General features: G+C 36.6%; 2 protein-coding genes and 1 long non-coding RNA gene across 5 annotated transcripts; 2 read left to right on the top strand and 1 right to left on the bottom strand.

Annotated features, from left to right (window-relative positions):
• The first annotated feature begins 2,135 nt into the window (after positions 1–2,135).
• LOC145104703 (uncharacterized) lies at positions 2,136–2,846 on the top strand. The gene has a single exon (XM_079041898.1). The coding sequence runs from the start codon at positions 2,136–2,138 to the stop codon at positions 2,844–2,846; it is 711 nt and encodes a 236-aa protein (XP_078898024.1).
• Positions 2,847–9,829: 6,983 nt separating this feature from the next.
• LOC145109859 (uncharacterized) lies at positions 9,830–12,075 on the bottom strand. 3 transcript variants are annotated; one of them, XR_013709272.1, is made up of 6 exons: positions 11,629–12,075; positions 10,641–10,923; positions 10,431–10,552; positions 10,286–10,316; positions 10,109–10,196; positions 9,830–9,985 (listed from the first exon to the last, which is right to left on the bottom strand). It is a non-coding gene; the product is annotated as an uncharacterized LOC145109859 (long non-coding RNA). The 3 variants fall into 3 exon arrangements; XR_013709271.1 differs by having other exon boundaries at positions 10,503–10,552; XR_013709273.1 differs by having other exon boundaries at positions 9,830–9,981; positions 10,503–10,552.
• A 7,266-nt stretch (positions 12,076–19,341) lies between these two features.
• Positions 19,342–20,052, top strand: LOC145104702 (uncharacterized). Its single transcript, XM_079041897.1, has one exon. It carries the CDS (start codon positions 19,342–19,344, stop codon positions 20,050–20,052), a length of 711 nt encoding a protein of 236 aa, XP_078898023.1.
• Positions 20,053–20,615: the final 563 nt, after the last annotated feature.

Genomic DNA, 20,615 nt, shown 5'->3' with positions numbered 1-20,615 from the left:
ATATTTCTCAATGGATATTCTACATGAACTTCAGCCTCATATTCAGCCCCTTGATCATCATTTTCTGGTAATTCCTCAATGACAACTTTACCCTTTGCATTTGGAGACATGAAGTAAGTGAGTAGATTTGTCTTCCCATGTTCTGTGTACACCTCAATCAACTTTTTATTTTGAATAAATTTAGAAAGATTGATAACATCCTGATCATTCCCTAAAGCTCTAAGACCAAATTGAAAGTCACCATTGGGTATCCTGAAATGGTAGTATATCACTGGGGATTCATCAGTCAATTCAATTATCCGTGGGTCTGGGTAACCTAGGTTAAGCATTATGGCATCAAGTTCATGTACAAAAAACTCATTTATGTCCACATAATCAACATAACGCACTTCACCTCCAGTATACTTTATATCAGGTAACTTAGTAAACTTCCCACCATGATGAAGCTTAATACTAAACCATGTGGTGCACCCGCTACAAGTCAAAATTGTACATGATAACAAAGTCAAATTTTAGCGGATTTTAGTATAAATCAAGGGTAAAATGAAAAATAGGAATGTTTAAGAAAACAGAGCAACTTACCATATAAGGATGATACATCGACAACTTGATTTTTTGGTCTGATCTGCCACATTACGTACACCATTTCGACTTTAACGTATGACCTTGTCTCCTTTTGCTTCGATTAGGTTCTTTGGATAACGAATGATGTTTTTTTGCAGGTTTAATGGAGCAGAAGGAAGAAGGAGGGAGGTGGGGAGTTGACGGGTGTTTGCGATTGTAAATGAGGGATAAAAGGTAGAAGGAAGCGTTGACATTCATATGCAAAAATGGTCCCTATAAGTAAAAAGACAGAAATACCCTCACGTGCAATGCACATGAGGGGGTTAACGGATTCTTTTTAACGGGTGTTAAGTACAGGGACCATTCTCACAAACAAACCAGTCAAAAAGGACCACAAAACCAAAAAACTCGTGGTTTGGACCAAAACCCCCAAAAAATGCATACCACAGGGACCATTTTTGCAATTTTGTCTTTTTTATTACGGGTCATTTAGTTTTGGGCAAATATGGTATTTTGATCATTTTGACACGTGGGTTATTGGTTTCTTGATTCTTGATTCTTTAAGTATCATTTTGTTCTTGTTTTTGTTTTTTTCTTAAGTGATGCTGATAGAAATATAATATAGCTTTTCTGAGATTAATTGATCCTTTAAGTTCTTCAAACCTAATCTTGCTTTTGTAATTGTGTAAATTTTAATTAACTTAACCTATTGTATATTTGTAACGCAAATTTTCAAATATTGTAAGCCATCTTGCTTTCATTCCTTTTTGTTTGTTCCTCCATGTCACAAAAAGGGATTAATGGACTCCCTCCATCCTATCATGTTTCCGTTAGTTTAGCTTAATTAGTTTCTTTTGTTTTTTCCTTTTCATATTCGATTTTACCGGTTTAGGTAAGACATGTACCCATACACAAATCTATATTTGATTAATAATGAAATCATGATAGTTTGTCCTGATTGTCTCTTTATTACAACGATTATGCTTTTTTATCTGGGTAATTGGATCATAACTCGGTATGATGATATGGATCTGATTATCTTTATCATAATTAATATGCACAAATAAAGTGATTTAATAAGTTTTTTGTTGGATTATCTAGGGTTTGCTTGAGTTTGGCATTTTGGTTTCATGTAAGGTTTTGATAAGAAGAAGCATGTCCATAGGCAAAAGTGTTAAAGGCAAGGTAGATGGATATTGCGGTAGTTTAACCTTGTCAAGAAGGTCTAACCCTTTTTAGTTTACAATGAACATTTTTATAATTTCAAATTACTATTCTTGCTAAGAGCATTAATCATCTCATCTAGAACTGCTAATTTCTACTTTTCGTGTTATCTGGGACTTGTTTATTATTTCTAGGCACAATTAGAATGTATATCATGTAGACATGCTGCACTTTGTTTTAACTTGAGGATCCTTTTCATATTTGTGATTGTTTTCTCTTTTTTCTTACAACATGTTGTAAAATTCAAGTATTTGAAAAAGGCAGAATTTGTGTATATGTGTATGCTTGTCCCTTGGGTTCAACTCTTGCATCTTACGTAAAATTTGCATTTAAGTTGCAGGTGTAGTATGACTAGAGACCAGAGTCATGATGAGACTTGTGACAGCGGTGGTGTGGCACCTTGGTTAGAACTTAACCATGATTTGCTTTATTTAGTTTTGATGCGACTGGGAGTTGTTGATTTTGTTGCATTCAGTGGAGTTTGTAAGTCATGGAGGTCATTTGCACTCTCCAACTGGAATATGTTTATGGCATCCAAACCACCCTTGTCCATGAGTACATCTACTAATGTTAACGAGAGAGAAGAGCGTTACCTCTATCTAGAGGACTTTGATGGAAGAAAGTTCAAAACCATTCTTCCCCGTTTGGTTGGCCGGGATTTTGTTGGGTTAAGTTGTGGTTACTTGGCGTTTTATGGGTATGCAACGCATGACTTTTGGCTTGTGAATCCAATCACAAGGCATCAGCTTCATTTCCCTGATGTCCACTTTGAAGTCTATACTTATGACGAGTTAGCAATCAAGCTTATTCTTGTCTTTTCACCTTCAATACCTGGGTGGGTATTGGCTGTGGAAAATGGACTCGACCGTAAAATATGGACCTCAATAGCAGGTAAAGGAGCATGGAATCTTGTCTCCTCCCCTTTCCAGATTATTGATTTTCATGCTTTCAAGGGGAAGGTGTGTTGTGTTCCAGCCTCCAAAGCCTCCAAAGCTACAGTAGCCATCATTGTTGACAAAATGAAACCTACGGGACAAGTTTTTCTTCCCACCCTATGATGAACACAATTAATAGACGCAACTACAATGGTGGCTGCCAAGACTATAAATAGAGACTTCATTCTTCAGTTGTATGCATCCCAAAAACACAGAGAAACAGATAGTATAACACTTAGAGTGAGAGTGTTAGTGAGAGGGTTGGTTTTTTGTAATAGTTGAGTGTGAGAGTTGCTCCTCCTATTGTAATTCTATTTTCGTGTTTAATAGAAGAGTTTTCCAACCCCAACAACTGGTATCAGAGCCCCGTTTGGTGTCCAGGGAATTCTTTACGAATTTCTCTGTTTTTTCGTCAAATTTTTTTTGTCTCAAAATCCATTTTTGAGTACACCGTTGGAAAGGGCTTGTTTCAAGGATTCCGAAAATATATTTTTCGTAATTTTTTGACCACGGGAAGACCTCCAAAACGTCGGTCAAAGTTTGGTCAAAATCGCCGGAAAATATCGCCGGAAAGCCTCGCCGGAGAAGAAGGAGTGACGTCATCAGTGACGTCATCATTGACCAGAGTTTCAGATATTTTCAGTTTAGCCCCTGAAGTTTCCGAAAATTTCAAACAGGTCCCTCTGTTTCTAAAACACTGCAGTTCGGTCCCTGTTTGTTCCGAAAGTAACCTGTTTGCTCCCTAGACTTCAGAAAAGTTTCAGAAAGGTCCCTGGTTAGCAGAAACGTTTCAGATTAGTCCCTGTAAGCTGCGAAAATTACAGTTTAGTTCCTATAATTCCGAAAAGTTACAAATTAACACATAACTTTTCAAGAAAGTATATTTTGACCCCGAAAAACTCTACCCCACCATTTTTGACGCTTCCGAATCCAACCGAGAGCTCGGTTTTATCTAATTTTTCCTCGAAATATTTGTAAAATAAATTTGCAATTATTTTCAATGGAATCTACAAGTACGATTACGATGGTTCGACTTACGCCCACAAATTACAACATGTGGAAGCCAAGGATGGAAGATTTGCTTAATCTGAAAGATTTAGCAGAGCCTATAGAAAAGCAAGGCGTCAAACCCAACACAAAGACAGACGAAGTTTGGACGAGAATAAACAGGAAAACGGTGGCACAAATTCGACAGTGGATCGACCACAGTGTTTTTCATCATGTCTCTCAAGAGACAGACGCGTACAAACTTTGGGAGAAGCTCAAGAATATGTATCAGGCAAGGACGGCACGCAACAAGACCTTGCTGATGAGGCGCCTTGTAAACCACAAGTTACGAAGTGGTACGTCCATAACCGAGCATACGAGTCAGTTCCAGGATCTCGTAAACCAGCTCGGTGCTGCTGATTGGGTTCTCAAACACGAGGAACAAGCCATATTGCTCTTGAGTTCTCTACCAGATAATTGGGAGACGCTTGTTGTGACTCTCAGCAATTCTGCCCCCGGTGGTAAAGTGCAATGGAGATGGTCACAGATGCCCTAATGAACGAGGAAGCCAGAAGGAAAGAAGCTGGTACAGACCAGTCTTTTGCCCTCGTGTCAGAAAACAAAGAAAGAGGCGGAGACAGAACTGGAGGCCGAGGTCAAGGTAGAGGCAGAGGTAGACATGGTCAAAGTAGAGGAAGATCCCAAGATCGTGGGAAATCACGAGATCGAGGGAAATCGCGAGAGCGAGGTAAATCTTCAAATACATGGTTCGAAGGCTATTGCAATCATTGTAATTATTATGGCCACAAAAGGAGTGATTGCCGAATGTTCTTACGAGAGCAGCCCGAGACAAGCCAGAATCCAAGCAGGGAGAATGGTGAAACCATGGTCACCATAACACAAGACGTTGCCCTTGTTACATACGAGGAGGAAGCATGCCTACATGTTGAAACTCATGATGATGAGTGGGTGATTGATAGCGCTGCATCATATCATTCGACTCCAAACCGGGATTTATTCAGTACTTATAAACCCGGAGACCATGGTACCGTGAAGATGGGAAACACCAGTTTCTCAAGCATTGCTGGTATTGGTGATGTGCATTTAAAGACCAATGTTGGATGTACATTGGTGTTGAAAGATGTTCGGTATGTCCCAGAGCTGAGAATGAATCTTATCTCAGTTGGAGCTCTTGACATCCAAGGATATGATAATCAATTCAAAAATGGCACCTGGAAGTTGTTGAAAGGTGTTATGGTTGTTGCAAGAGGAAAACTTGATGGTACTCTTTATAAAAGTCATGCAAAGTTGCTTCAACCAAGTCTCAATGTTGTTAAAGAAGAGACATCACCAAACTTGTGGCATAGAAGACTAGGCCACATGAGCGAGAAGGGATTGACGACTCTTGCAAAGAAGGAGTCCATTTCAATGGCAAAAGATGTTGCCTTGGATCCTTGTAAATACTGCCTATTCGGGAAACAACACAGAGTTTCCTTTAGCTCCACAAGAAAGAATCGCTCTGAGTTGCTGAGCCTTGTCCACTCCGACGTATGTGGACCCATTGAAGTAGAATCTCTTGGTGGAAGTCGGTATTTTGTGACATTCATTGACGATGCGTCACGAAAGGTATGGGCATACTGTTTGAGAACGAAGGACCAAGTATTGGACCGCTTCAAAGCTTTTCATGCAATGGTGGAAAGACAAACAGGCAAGAAGCTAAAATGTCTCCGATCAGATAATGGAGGCGAATACTATTCCCGTGAGTTCTCTAAATACTGCACGGAACATGGTATCAGACATGAAAAGACTGTCCCACGAACCCCACAACACAATGGTGTAGCAGAACGGATGAATCGCACCATTGTTGAGAAAGTTCGATGCATGCTCAGCATGACTAAACTCCCAAAGCCATTCTGGGGTGAAGCTGTATTGACATCTTGCTATCTAATAAATAGGTCACCTTCCGCTCCATTGAATTTTGAAGTTCCGGAGAAGATATGGACGGGTAAAGACATATCATATTCTCACTTGAGAGTATTTGGGTGCAAGGCGTTTGCACATGTATCAAGTGAACTGCGGAAGAAGTTGGACCTCAAATCCACTCCATGCATCTTTATTGAATATGGAGATGAAGAGTTCGGGTACAGGCTATGGGACCCAGAACTAAAGAAGTTTAATCGAAGTAGAGATGTGGTTTTCTATGAAAACCAGTATTATGATTTCAAGGCACCGGTTAACAAGCAACAAAGCTCCAAAGTTTCAGATATAATATCTGAAAATAAAGAAGATGTTTCCGCTGAAGAAGTGGATGAAGAAGTCGATGATGCATATCAAGAAGGTGTTGATGAGGGGGAGCTTCCACCCCTGGATAATTCAGATCCACTGCCAGAAGTTGCAAACGAAGGAACTCAAGTTAGACGATCTGAACGAGTACGTGCTCCATCAACAAGATATCCGACTTCAAACTACATCCTTCTTACTAGTGAGGGGGAGCCAGAGAGTTTTCAAGAAGCTCAATCTCATATTGACAAAGCAAATTGGCAGAAGGCCATGGAAGAAGAAATGAATTCTTTGTAGAAGAATCAAACATATGAGTTGGTAAACCTCCCCAAAGGAAAGAAAGCCTTGAAGAACAAGTGGGTTTTCAAGTTGAAGAAAGACGGCAAGGGAAATACTATGAAGTATAAGGCGAGACTCGTTGTCAAAGGTTTCCAACAAAAAGAAGGAATCGACTTTGATGAAATTTTTTCGCCAGTTGTGAAGATGATGTCTATTCGAGTTGTACTCGGATTAGTTGCCAGTCTAGATCTTGAACTTGAGCAGATGGATGTGAAAACAGCCTTTCTCCATGGTGATTTGGATGAAGAAATATACATGGAGCAACCTGATGGCTTTAAAGTCCCAAAGAAAGAGCATCTCGTCTGTAAATTAAAGAAGAGCCTTTATGGTCTTAAGCAAGCCCCAAGGCAGTGGTACAAGAAGTTTGATTCATTTATGATGAATCATGAGTACAATAGAACTGTTGCAGACCATTGTGTCTATCTGAAGAAGTTTCCAGATGGGAAATTTGTCATCCTTTTGCTCTACGTGGATGATATGTTGATAGTGGGCCAAGATGCAATGATGATCAACAACTTGAAGAAGGATTTGTCTAAGTTCTTTGATATGAAAGACTTAGGCCAAGCACAACAGATATTGGGCATGAAAATTATCCGTGATAGAAAATCAAGAAAATTGTTCTTATCACAGGAAGAGTATGTTGAACGTGTGATCAAAAGGTTCAACATGGAAAATGCCAAGCCCGTTGGTACGCCCTTGGCTAACCACTTCAAGTTGAGTAAGAAAAATTGTCCATCTTCTGAGAAAGAAAAAGAAGAGATGAAGGCAGTCCCCTATTCCTCAGCCGTAGGAAGTCTTATGTATGCAATGGTGTGTACAAGACCAGATATTGCTCATGTTGTCGGTGTTGTGAGTAGATATCTAGCTAATCCGGGAAAACAACATTGGGAAGCAGTCAAATGGATACTTCGATACCTGAAGGGTAGTTCGAAACTATGTTTATGCTACGGGGGAGCAAAGCCAATCGTGGAAGGTTATACATATGCCGATATGGCAGGAGATCTTGATAGTAGGAAATCTACATCAAGTTACATTTTTACTTTGGCAGGGGGAGCTATCTCGTGGCAATCCAAGTTACAGAAGTGTGTCGCACTGTCAACAACAGAAGCCGAGTATATTGCTGCCGTTGAAGCTGGGAAGGAGCTTATATGGATGAAACGGTTTCTTCAAGAATTAGGCTTTCCACAATAAGAGTACATCATTCATTGCGATAGTCAGAGTGCTATGGACCTGAGTAAGAACTCGATGTACCATTCCCGTACAAAACATATTGATATACGTTATCACTGGCTTAGAGAAGCAATTGAGGGACGAGAATTGAAGTTGTTAAAAATCAACACCAATAACAATCCTGCAGACATGTTGACAAAGGTGGTGACACAAGAGAAACACAGACTATGTGCTGACATAGTTGGGATGAGGATTGTTGGACGGAGACTGGAGGGGGAGATTTGTTGTGTTCCAGCCTCCAAAGCCTCCAAAGCTACAGTAGCCATCATTGTTGATAAAATGAAACCTACGGGACAAGTTTTTCTTCCCACCCTATGATGAACACAATTAATAGACGCAACTACAATGGTGGCTGCCAAGACTATAAATAGAGACTTCATTCTTCAGTTGTATGCATCCCAAAAACATAGAGAAACAGATTATATAACACTTAGAGTGAGAGTGTTAGTGAGAGGGTTGGTTTTTTGTAATAGTTGAGTGTGAGAGTTGCTCCTCCTATTGTAATTCTATTTTCGTGTTTAATAGAAGAGTTTTCCAACCCCAACAAGGTGTATACCCTAAACTATAGTGAAAAATCAATAGCTAAATTTCCATTAAGCGAAATGAGACTCGATGATCCACATCCCAAATTAACGTTACTTGAAACCAAGAATTTTCCAGACTCAAATGATCTGCCGCCGTTGCTTGTAAGTTCGGGTGAAAACCTTTATATGATGCACTATATTTTTGAAGATTGTTACGATTTTTACCAACTAGATTTTGGTGAAATGAAATGGGTGTCCCTTGAAAAGACAAGAGAAGAGTATGTATTCTTTTCTAGCTCCAGGCGTATGTGGCAAACATGTGCTTTTAAACCAGAGTCTTGGACTGGCCCTTGGTTAAAGCACGAGAGATATGGTGGCACTAAGAACATTACAAAAGACGGGTTCTATATTGCAGACATGTGGTACTTACCCCATAAATGTTTGAATGTTAATCTCATACACATGTGATAATTTATTAGCACTCGTCTCCTCTCTTTGTTTCTATCTTTGCATATGTTGGAACATTTTCAAGATAATGAGAAGAAGCACCATTACAGATTGGGATTTTTAACCTCCCTTTTATTTGATGAAGGCCTTTTTGTTTTTGTTTGTCAGTATATGTAAATTGAAAATGTTATCAAGTGAATGGTGTCGCAAACAGGCATAGTGACTATGGAATCGGTGCTTTTGCCATTATTGATTTTAGTTCTACCTAATGACCTGTCATTATTGTTTGTATGTAGGTTCTTTTAATTGCTTACCTAATACTATATTTTTTTCTAACAAACCATGATTTTGTTAAAACATTAAAAAATCAAAAGAATGGGACATTAATGATAGGATAAGATTTTTATGGCACTAATGAAACTTTGTATCATCTTTTTTTTCAATTGTATGTTTGCATGATGGCCAAATATTATTTATCACTACAAGAAAATTTCGATTTAACTACGGAAAAATTCCGTAGAAAAATGATGTAATTCTGTAGCTAAGCCTAAATAACTACGGAAGTTGCTACAGAATTTGCCAATGAGATTCCATAGTAAGATTTCTTGTAGCAAAATGTTTACCTAACGGTCGACCTTAGTCTCGCTCCTCAGCTTGGCCGTTGCTACGACGTCTATCCGTAGCATTTCAACTACAACACACTTCCATCACAATTCCGTAACAATGAATTCTGTAGCAAATTCCGTATCTATTTTGTTCCGTAGCAAATTCTGTAGTCATTTGGTCCGTAGCAAATTTCGTAGCCATTTGGTCCATAGCAAATTCTGTAGCTAATTGTTCCGTAGCAAATTCCGTAGCCATTTGGTCCATAGCAAATTCCGTAACTAATTGTTCCGTAGCAAATTCCGTAGCCATTCGTTCCGTAACAAATTCCGTAGCCCTTCATTCCGTAGCAAATTTCGTAACAACTTTTTTGTAGTCAATTCCGTAACAATCGTTCTATACCATTTTTTCTATAAAATTCGGTTATTTAATTTGACTTATTATATCAATTTACAAAAATACAATTAATATAAAACCAAAAATAACCAACTATCGAACAATCCAAGATAGATATATCTGCAAACCAAAAACTTGTGACAATAAATAACGTCACCCCTCTACAATATTTTTAGTTAATAAGTATAAGATAAGAGTTTTTTTATATATACTTTTTCGAAAAAATAACAAATCTACAACTTTTTTCAAAATTTAAACAGCAAAAAATTAATTCTATCAAATCATCATTAATTTCACAGATCCAACTCGCTAAATGACAAAACCCACTTTTTTCCGAAGAAATTGGCCCATTCGAGCTTCCCAACGACCACATTTGTGTAGGGTAACACTTCTATACTTTGAGCTTCCTCTTGAGAATCCAGTGCTTTGACGACGAAGTATATGCACAAACTCTTCCTTGGTCAAGTTTTTTATTTGTGTAACATAAGATATACATAAATTATCAGAATATTCATTGGGATTTTCAACTAATTATAAGAAACAAATTTTAGATTATACATCAAATTTAGTTAAATTAACCTGATTCAAGTCGTCCTCGTAATCGCTTATATTGAAATTAATATCAGCATCAACACCACGAAATTTTATAGCAGCCCGATCATATGCCCTATAGAAAAATATCAGGTTTATAAAATTTGACATGATTAAATGATGAAACTAATGTCAGAAAACTGAAAAAGTGTAGAAGATATTTACCTAGCAGCAGCATGTGCAATATCAAATCCACCTACAAAAATAATTAAGAATATATATATAGAATTTAAATAAATATAATTAAACAGATTCATATACATATTGAAATAGAATGGAATTTCAATGCTACGTATAATTTCTTAAATACCGAAGTAAACTTGTTTCCCACAATCCCTGCAGAAATCATAGAAATAGAATGAGGTTTTGCCTATTTTCCCACCTCTTGTTCAGCTTCCATTGGACAAGTTTCAGACAGCACTGGCCCACATACTGCAGGTTTCAATTTTTTTGTGGTTCCACATTAAGTATAACTGAAGATGAAGTAGTATAATAATAATAGAATAGAAAATAGTTTTACCTAAAAATTTTGTTGTTGGTGTGAGCAGGGTTCAGCTCATATGGGGCCCGCACTGACACCAGCAGAAGTATTGGTGGCAATCCATGACATTAGCCTTGAGAAGGATGGTGTTCCACTAAAAAAGGCATGCTCTGCTCATCCATGACATTAGCCTTGAGAAGGATGGTGTTCCACTAAAAAAGGCATGCTCTGCTCATCCATGAGCCATTTTTCAAACTTTTTGCAGATAATGGATGCTTGTTCAGCTTGTTTTGAGCAGCGAACTGTTTTCACACAGCAAGTCCTAGCAAAAGCATTGAACCAAATGGTGTACTAATAATTATCCCAAAATAAGAAGTAAAAAATCACATGTATCCTCACAAATTACAGAAATGGACTATAGTTAGGAACGGTGAATGCAGTACAAAAATAGCTACAAGTCCAAGAGACATTGATTTGACGATTAAACATGGTAAAAGATCTCAGAAGACTATAATCAATATGACTCAATCGATTGATTAAACATGGTAAAAGATCTCAAGCGTGAAATCACTAAATTGGCAAACAATATGACTCAATCGATTGATTTTCTCCACTACCACATAAAAGTTAAGAACTGTTCAATCAATTTGTATTGCAAGTAGATAATCGATTGCAAAACAAATAAATTTACAACAGGAGAACGCTACTAAGAGTTGATTTCTAGGGTTTTTGAATCAGTGATAAGTTAAAAGATACCGGCGTTAAGCTCTGTAACTGTCAAATTAAAAACAAAAATTGGATGACAAGTATGAGGTACGGGTCTATATGATCGTTGGTTAAATAATGTAAATCAGTGAATGAAACAGATCGTCATTCGTTCACAATGCATGATTCTTCTTACCATTTGAGCATATAAGAAACTTATGACTTATTTATGTTGAATAATCTAATGGAGAGATCAATATCCTTTGAGTCATTGGATGGTAGAAAGAGAAAATGGAGCAAAAAGAAGAGAGAAGAATGTTACCTAGTAGGGATGAAGACGATCGAGAAAAATCTACCGGTTGACGGAGCAGGCGGCGAACGACAAAGCAAATGAGAGTGAGAGGAGCTCCGATCGATAAACCGTTTGGGGAATGAGGAATGCGATCGGCGATTGAAAAGTTTGATCCGGATACCTCTGATTTGGGGAAGAAAACTTATTTGGGTCATGTGATCTCACCCATTTTCCCTTAATAAGACTCGTCAAAATTTTTTGGGTACTCCTATATGCACGAAGGATTCGTATATAAAGGTCTAATGACAAGATAAAATTAATTCTACAAACAACAGTCAAGGGTTTTAATGTCCAATCGATTAATTTGTCCCTCAACTTGCAAAGATTTTTCAAAATACACCCTTAATGTTCTATAGTATTTACTTTAAACTTTACTATTTTTTGTTATATGGTTAAGAAAGTTTTAACATTTTTTATTTGGTGTCGAGCACTTTAAAATTCTCAATCATTAAAAAGAGACAATGTTGAAAATAATAATAATTACCATGTGTTTTATTTTATATATACAAAAAATAAGTTTAGTTAATAAAACAAATTAATAAACAAAACAGTAAAATAAAAACTATAAAGTGGAAAACGGAAGGTAGATTTTGTTACTTTAATAGAAAATAAGGGGCATTAAATGAAAAGTGATAAAGTATATTAAAAACGAAATATTTTTGAACGGGATAAGAACGTGATACCTCTAGTTTGGGGTTGGGAGGAAGTAGATTTGTATGGATTTACTAATTTAACCTTAATAAAACATTGAAACAAATGGCTCAAGTTCATCAAAGGATTCTCTCTCTTTTCTTTTTTTTACTAAAAAACCAAAATAAAACAAATTAAAAATCTTTTTTAGAAAAAGGTGAGGGTAAATAAATTTTGATTTAGGAGTAATAATTTTCAAAGCCTAAAAAATATGGGGATAATATTATTATACGAAAATTAACAAATGTATGTCATCAAAATCTAAAAATTACAGAATATTTATAATGTAGAAATTATATTATAATTAAATTTTCAAAACAATTAAAAATAATATTTTATTTTTGTTGTTGAGTTTTCAAAGATAATTGTGTATTTTTAATATATTTTTTTTCAATAATCTTATATATTTTGCTACAGAAACATATTTCGTAACTACTTGACTACGGAATTTTCCGTAGCCAAATACTTATGGATTTTGATTTCGTAGCTATTTTGCAAATTCACCTTTTTGTAACAAGTTGCATAATAGATTAGCTACAAAATTTTATTTTGTAGCAAATTTTCCTAGCAAAATAGCTACGGATCCCAATTCCATAGCTAACTAGCTACGTATTTTTATTTCGTAGCCAATTATGTAGCCAACTAGCTACATACATGGATTTTGTAACAAGTTTCATAGAGAACTAGCTACAACCAAAAAAATTGTAGCATTATTTGTAGTAAACTAGCTACGGATTTTAATTTTGTAGCAATTATTCAAGATTTAGCTACGGAATGCAATTCCGTAGCCATTTCCGTAGCAAATTAGTCACAACCAACCATTTTGTAACATATTCTGTAGTAAAATAACTATAAATTTAGATTTTGTAACAATTTTACATAGCTACTTAAGATTTAGCTACATAATGCAATTCCGTAACCATTTATGTAGCAAAATAGCTACGACAAGTCGTTTCGTAGCATATTCCGTAGTAAAATAGCAACGAATTTTGATTTCATAGTAACTTTCCGTAGCTATTTATGATTTTTCTTGTAGTGAAAGGATCCAAATAAGAGCAAAATTAACAACAGACTTCACACTCCCCATCATGATTCTTCATAACGAACCAGAAGTGATATCAAGCATCTCATCGATTGACTGTGCATTGATGGGGATAATCGGCCACTAGAGGTTTATGTGAGCTGCTACTTCGTTTACCATAGAACATTCCAAAAATAGGTGATTCTCATTTTTCGGGAACACTTTACAGATGGGACAGAGGCCAAATCCTACGTTTATGCCTCTATGAGCAAGGTATGTACAAGTGGGTAATCTGACATCCCCAATTTCACGGCCATAAAAGATCGATTTTGTTTATGCTTTATATAAAAATCAAAGTACCTTTTTGAAGAAAATGTTGCGGAATTTATTCCCAAAAATATGATAAAGATTTGCATTTAAGTTGTAGGTGTAGTATGACTAGAGATGAGAGTCATGATGAGACTTGTGACAGCGGTGAGTTAGAACTTAACCATGATTTGCTTTATTTAGTTATGAAGCGACTGGGAGTTGTTGATTTTGTTGCATTCATTGGAGTTTGTAAGTCATGGAGGTCATTCGCACTCTCCAACTGGAAGAGGTTTATGGTGTCCAGACCACCTCTGTCCATGCGGATCGACCACCTCTGTCCATGCGGATCTCTACTGATGACAAAGAAGAGCGTTGCCTTTATCTAGTGGACTTTGATGGAAGAAAGTTCAAAACCATTCTTCCCCGTTTGGTTGGCCGGAATTTTGTTGGGTTAACTTGTGGTTGGCGTTTTATGGGAGGGAAACGCGTGGCTTTTGGCTTGTGAATCCTATCACGAGGCATCAACTTCATTTTCCGAATGGCCCCTTTGATTTCGATGCTTTTGAGTATGAAGGAGTTAGGCTTATTCTTATCTTTTCACCTTCAATACCTGGATGGGTATTGACTGTGGAAAATAGACTCGACTATGAAATATGGTCCTCAATAGCGGGTAAAGGAGCATGGAATCTTGTCTCCTCCCCTTTCTCTATCGATGAATTTCATGCTTTCAAGGGGAAGATATATACCGTAAACTATAGTGAAATAACAAGAGATAGATTTCAATTATGTGAAATGAGACTCAATCCACATCCCAAATTGATGTTACTTGTGTTGGATCACGTCCCACTCTTCTCACTCACAAACTAAAGAAAATACCCTCTGTTTAATATATGAGAAATATATAGAGAAAAGAAGTGTTCTTGACTCAGAAAAACTGCTCCCATTATTCAATAGATATGAGACTATTTATAGCTAGTACATGCTAAACTCTAGGAGGAAATAGTAAACTCACGTGCCCACCTTTCCAGCAACCATCCAACTTTCTAATACTCCCTAATACCCGGTCCTTCATTGACACTTTCAAGCTACTACCATTGACACTTTCAAGATTAAAACCCAACAACTTGAAACCAAGAATCTTCCGGATCCAAATGGTTATAATACGTTTCTAAGTTCGGGTGAAAAACTTTATATGAGGCACTATTTTTCAAAAGATTCGTGTGACTTTTATGAACTATATTTTGGTGAGATGAAATGGGTGTCCCGTGAAAAGACAAGAAAGGAATATTATACTTTTTTTTTTCTAGATCCAAGTTTATATGGCAAAAAAGTGTTTTTCAAACCAGAGTTGTGGATTGGCCCTTGGTTAAAGTACGTGGGATATGATGTTACAAAGAACACAGACGTGTTTTTTTCTGCAAACATGTGGTCTTACATGAGTGATACTCATGACTTTTTACCACTCTTAACTTTCTTTTTATCTTTGCATATGTTGGAACAATCTTTTTCAAGATATTGAGAAGCAAAATTCATTGATTGGGATTTTTAAATTTATTCTTTAAAACTTTTTGTTGTCACTCAGCATTTGCTTCAAGTGGTAAATCTATCAATTATACCTCTCCTTTTTTTTTATGAAGGACCTTTCTTTGTCAGTTGATGTAAATTGAAAATAATATCAAGTGAATGGTGTCACAGATAGGGACAGTGACTATGGATGATTTTATTCTTACCTAATGACCTGTGATTATTTTTTGTATGTAGGTCCTTTTAATGGCTTACCATTTTTTTTAATATAGCATGACCTTTTTTTAAACAATAACAAATCAAAAGAAAGGGACAACCATAGGATGAGATTTTTATGGAACTTCGAATCACCTTTTTTGTTCATTAATTGTATGTTTGTATAATGGCCAAATATTTTTTTATATTTGTCGTTCATCTTACACGGATTGAACTTATGGTGGCTTTCCGTCATGAATTATTTTGTTTCATATTTGAGTTGATCCCTTTTAAAAGTAACGGGTTTGTTAAATATACAAGTACCATGTATAAAAACAATATTAAATTCTTTGTACAGCTTATAATAAACTAACCATAGTCTACAAAAAGATAATAACAAATATAGAAGTAGGTTAGATGTGTGGAATAAGGGTTTTATGGTACGTTTTGATATTGCTCAAATGTGAATTGATGTACGTATATTTGTATATTTATATGTTTAATTCGTATTTAGTTTTCAAAGTTTTCCTCAACTCATGATTGTTGCCTTGATGACATCCTTAGCTTAATGACTTTAATCTACATACAAGTATTTTGGTTTACAGGCTTGGATGGTTTTTTTAAATCAAGAAGCCCCAAACCGGCCTGGCCCAACAACACGATCTCGATTAAGCCCCATAAAAGTCGGTATAGCTCGGTTAACGAATGTGCATACATATGAAATTGTCCCGTTGAAGCTACTGATGTCAAATTGGGGAAATGTGACGTGTATTTCTCTAACATGATACTAACACATCACAACTAGGACAATTTTTTTTATGTAACATGATTGCGACAAGCATGGGGGCGTTGAGGGGGGGGGGGGGGGGAGGGGGAATGGGTAGCTGCACAGGGTATAATTTTTTATTATATATTTTTATTTAAAAATAAAAATTTATAATAACGATAAGGGCCCATCTTTTTTGGCTTGTCCTGGGCCTTTAAGGATATTTCATTCCTCAGGACCGGCCCTGACGACAAGATGTGTTATAGTGAGCTAACATAAAACGATTCAACTGGAACATGGCAAAATAGCAAAGATGACATAAAATAACCATATTACTTTATTTAGTTCATACAAAAACATGACAATAAGAAGAAAAAAAATTGACAAACACATAAACACATGTTATTATTGTGTAGATTTTGAAAAAGAATATGACACGACATTGTGTTTTTTACAACAGACGCAGTAACATGAATTTAAATTTCAATTTCATCTAAATTTCGTTCAGTGTCATATATTTTTGTTATGCCGCTCATTGATTGACACCCTGGAGTCGACGATAGACTTGGCATGTTGACTAGTCAAAACCCACTCTGGGTTTACTTGACGCCCCCAACCAAATGTGCACCTCTAGTGGGTGGGGAAGGGGGGGGGGTGTGACTAACCAATTGGCTCATCATTGACATGGTTCATATTGTTCATCATCATTAACAGGTGGGGTGTTGTAGCATCCTTCAATATGTTCATTATTCTGAACCCTAATTATCTCATCCCCTACATTAGCAATATTTGAAGTAAATGGCTTGTAGCATCCTTCAACAACAGTTGCAGCCTCCTGAACCTCCTTAACACCCTAATTAGTGTTTTCCTTCTCTTTTAAATCATCAATATCCTCTAAATTAAGCCTCTTGCTACAAGAACCTTCCCCTCTTTTTGAATTCCCAACTCTACCCCTTCTATACTCTGGTGAGAATGCATCACTTTTACTCCAAAAAAGAATCAAATACATGTACTCACCAATTGGCTCATCATTGACATGGTTCATATTTCTCAATGGATATTCTACATGAACTTCAGCCTCATATTCAGCCCCTTGATCATCATTTTCTGGTAATTCCTCAATGACAACTTTACCCTTTGCATTTGGAGACATGAAGTAAGTGAGTAGATTTGTCTTCCCATGTTCTGTGTACACCTCAATCAACTTTTTATTTTGAATAAATTTAGAAAGATTGATAACATCCTGATCATTCCCTAAAGCTCTAAGACCAAATTGAAAGTCACCATTGGGTATCCTGAAATGGTAGTATATCACTGGGGATTCATCAGTCAATTCAATTATCCGTGGGTCTGGGTAACCTAGGTTAAGCATTATGGCATCAAGTTCATGTACAAAAAACTCATTTATGTCCACATAATCAACATAACGCACTTCACCTCCAGTATACTTTATATCAGGTAACTTAGTAAACTTCCCACCATGATGAAGCTTAATACTAAACCATGTGGTGCACCCGCTACAAGTCAAAATTGTACATGATAACAAAGTCAAATTTTAGCGGATTTTAGTATAAATCAAGGGTAAAATGAAAAATAGGAATGTTTAAGAAAACAGAGCAACTTACCATATAAGGATGATACATCGACAACTTGATTTTTTGGTCTGATCTGCCACATTACGTACACCATTTCGACTTTAACGTATGACCTTGTCTCCTTTTGCTTCGATTAGGTTCTTTGGATAACGAATGATGTTTTTTTGCAGGTTTAATGGAGCAGAAGGAAGAAGGAGGGAGGTGGGGAGTTGACGGGTGTTTGCGATTGTAAATGAGGGATAAAAGGTAGAAGGAAGCGTTGACATTCATATGCAAAAATGGTCCCTATAAGTAAAAAGACAGAAATACCCTCACGTGCAATGCACATGAGGGGGTTAACGGATTCTTTTTAACGGGTGTTAAGTACAGGGACCATTCTCACAAACAAACCAGTCAAAAAGGACCACAAAACCAAAAAACTCGTGGTTTGGACCAAAACCCCCAAAAAATGCATACCACAGGGACCATTTTTGCAATTTTGTCTTTTTTATTACGGGTCATTTAGTTTTGGGCAAATATGGTATTTTGATCATTTTGACACGTGGGTTATTGGTTTCTTGATTCTTGATTCTTTAAGTATCATTTTGTTCTTGTTTTTGTTTTTTTCTTAAGTGATGCTGATAGAAATATAATATAGCTTTTCTGAGATTAATTGATCCTTTAAGTTCTTCAAACCTAATCTTGCTTTTGTAATTGTGTAAATTTTAATTAACTTAACCTATTGTATATTTGTAACGCAAATTTTCAAATATTGTAAGCCATCTTGCTTTCATTCCTTTTTGTTTGTTCCTCCATGTCACAAAAAGGGATTAATGGACTCCCTCCATCCTATCATGTTTCCGTTAGTTTAGCTTAATTAGTTTCTTTTGTTTTTTCCTTTTCATATTCGATTTTACCGGTTTAGGTAAGACATGTACCCATACACAAATCTATATTTGATTAATAATGAAATCATGATAGTTTGTCCTGATTGTCTCTTTATTACAACGATTATGCTTTTTTATCTGGGTAATTGGATCATAACTCGGTATGATGATATGGATCTGATTATCTTTATCATAATTAATATGCACAAATAAAGTGATTTAATAAGTTTTTTGTTGGATTATCTAGGGTTTGCTTGAGTTTGGCATTTTGGTTTCATGTAAGGTTTTGATAAGAAGAAGCATGTCCATAGGCAAAAGTGTTAAAGGCAAGGTAGATGGATATTGCGGTAGTTTAACCTTGTCAAGAAGGTCTAACCCTTTTTAGTTTACAATGAACATTTTTATAATTTCAAATTACTATTCTTGCTAAGAGCATTAATCATCTCATCTAGAACTGCTAATTTCTACTTTTCGTGTTATCTGGGACTTGTTTATTATTTCTAGGCACAATTAGAATGTATATCATGTAGACATGCTGCACTTTGTTTTAACTTGAGGATCCTTTTCATATTTGTGATTGTTTTCTCTTTTTTCTTACAACATGTTGTAAAATTCAAGTATTTGAAAAAGGCAGAATTTGTGTATATGTGTATGCTTGTCCCTTGGGTTCAACTCTTGCATCTTACGTAAAATTTGCATTTAAGTTGCAGGTGTAGTATGACTAGAGACCAGAGTCATGATGAGACTTGTGACAGCGGTGGTGTGGCACCTTGGTTAGAACTTAACCATGATTTGCTTTATTTAGTTTTGATGCGACTGGGAGTTGTTGATTTTGTTGCATTCAGTGGAGTTTGTAAGTCATGGAGGTCATTTGCACTCTCCAACTGGAATATGTTTATGGCATCCAAACCACCCTTGTCCATGAGTACATCTACTAATGTTAACGAGAGAGAAGAGCGTTACCTCTATCTAGAGGACTTTGATGGAAGAAAGTTCAAAACCATTCTTCCCCGTTTGGTTGGCCGGGATTTTGTTGGGTTAAGTTGTGGTTACTTGGCGTTTTATGGGTATGCAACGCATGACTTTTGGCTTGTGAATCCAATCACAAGGCATCAGCTTCATTTCCCTGATGTCCACTTTGAAGTCTATACTTATGACGAGTTAGCAATCAAGCTTATTCTTGTCTTTTCACCTTCAATACCTGGGTGGGTATTGGCTGTGGAAAATGGACTCGACCGTAAAATATGGACCTCAATAGCAGGTAAAGGAGCATGGAATCTTGTCTCCTCCCCTTTCCAGATTATTGATTTTCATGCTTTCAAGGGGAAGGTGTGTTGTGTTCCAGCCTCCAAAGCCTCCAAAGCTACAGTAGCCATCATTGTTGACAAAATGAAACCTACGGGACAAGTTTTTCTTCCCACCCTATGATGAACACAATTAATAGACGCAACTACAATGGTGGCTGCCAAGACTATAAATAGAGACTTCATTCTTCAGTTGTATGCATCCCAAAAACACAGAGAAACAGATAGTATAACACTTAGAGTGAGAGTGTTAGTGAGAGGGTTGGTTTTTTGTAATAGTTGAGTGTGAGAGTTGCTCCTCCTATTGTAATTCTATTTTCGTGTTTAATAGAAGAGTTTTCCAACCCCAACAACTGGTATCAGAGCCCCGTTTGGTGTCCAGGGAATTCTTTACGAATTTCTCTGTTTTTTCGTCAAATTTTTTTTGTCTCAAAATCCATTTTTGAGTACACCGTTGGAAAGGGCTTGTTTCAAGGATTCCGAAAATATATTTTTCGTAATTTTTTGACCACGGGAAGACCTCCAAAACGTCGGTCAAAGTTTGGTCAAAATCGCCGGAAAATATCGCCGGAAAGCCTCGCCGGAGAAGAAGGAGTGACGTCATCAGTGACGTCATCATTGACCAGAGTTTCAGATATTTTCAGTTTAGCCCCTGAAGTTTCCGAAAATTTCAAACAGGTCCCTCTG

Source organism: Lactuca virosa, chromosome 4 (genome assembly GCF_052849685.1).
Source record: "Lactuca virosa cultivar CGN04683 chromosome 4, Lactuca_virosa_CGN04683_v6, whole genome shotgun sequence".
Classification (NCBI taxonomy): Eukaryota; Viridiplantae; Streptophyta; class Magnoliopsida; order Asterales; family Asteraceae; genus Lactuca; species Lactuca virosa.
The sequence above is the reverse complement of the archived record's forward strand: the minus strand, read 5'-3'. Positions and strand labels throughout refer to the sequence as shown.

Coding starts and splice junctions, on each gene's coding strand:
- LOC145104703 (XM_079041898.1), top strand. CDS start 2,136: ATGACTAGAGACCAGAGTCATGATGAGACTTGTGACAGCGGTGGTGTG.
- LOC145104702 (XM_079041897.1), top strand. CDS start 19,342: ATGACTAGAGACCAGAGTCATGATGAGACTTGTGACAGCGGTGGTGTG.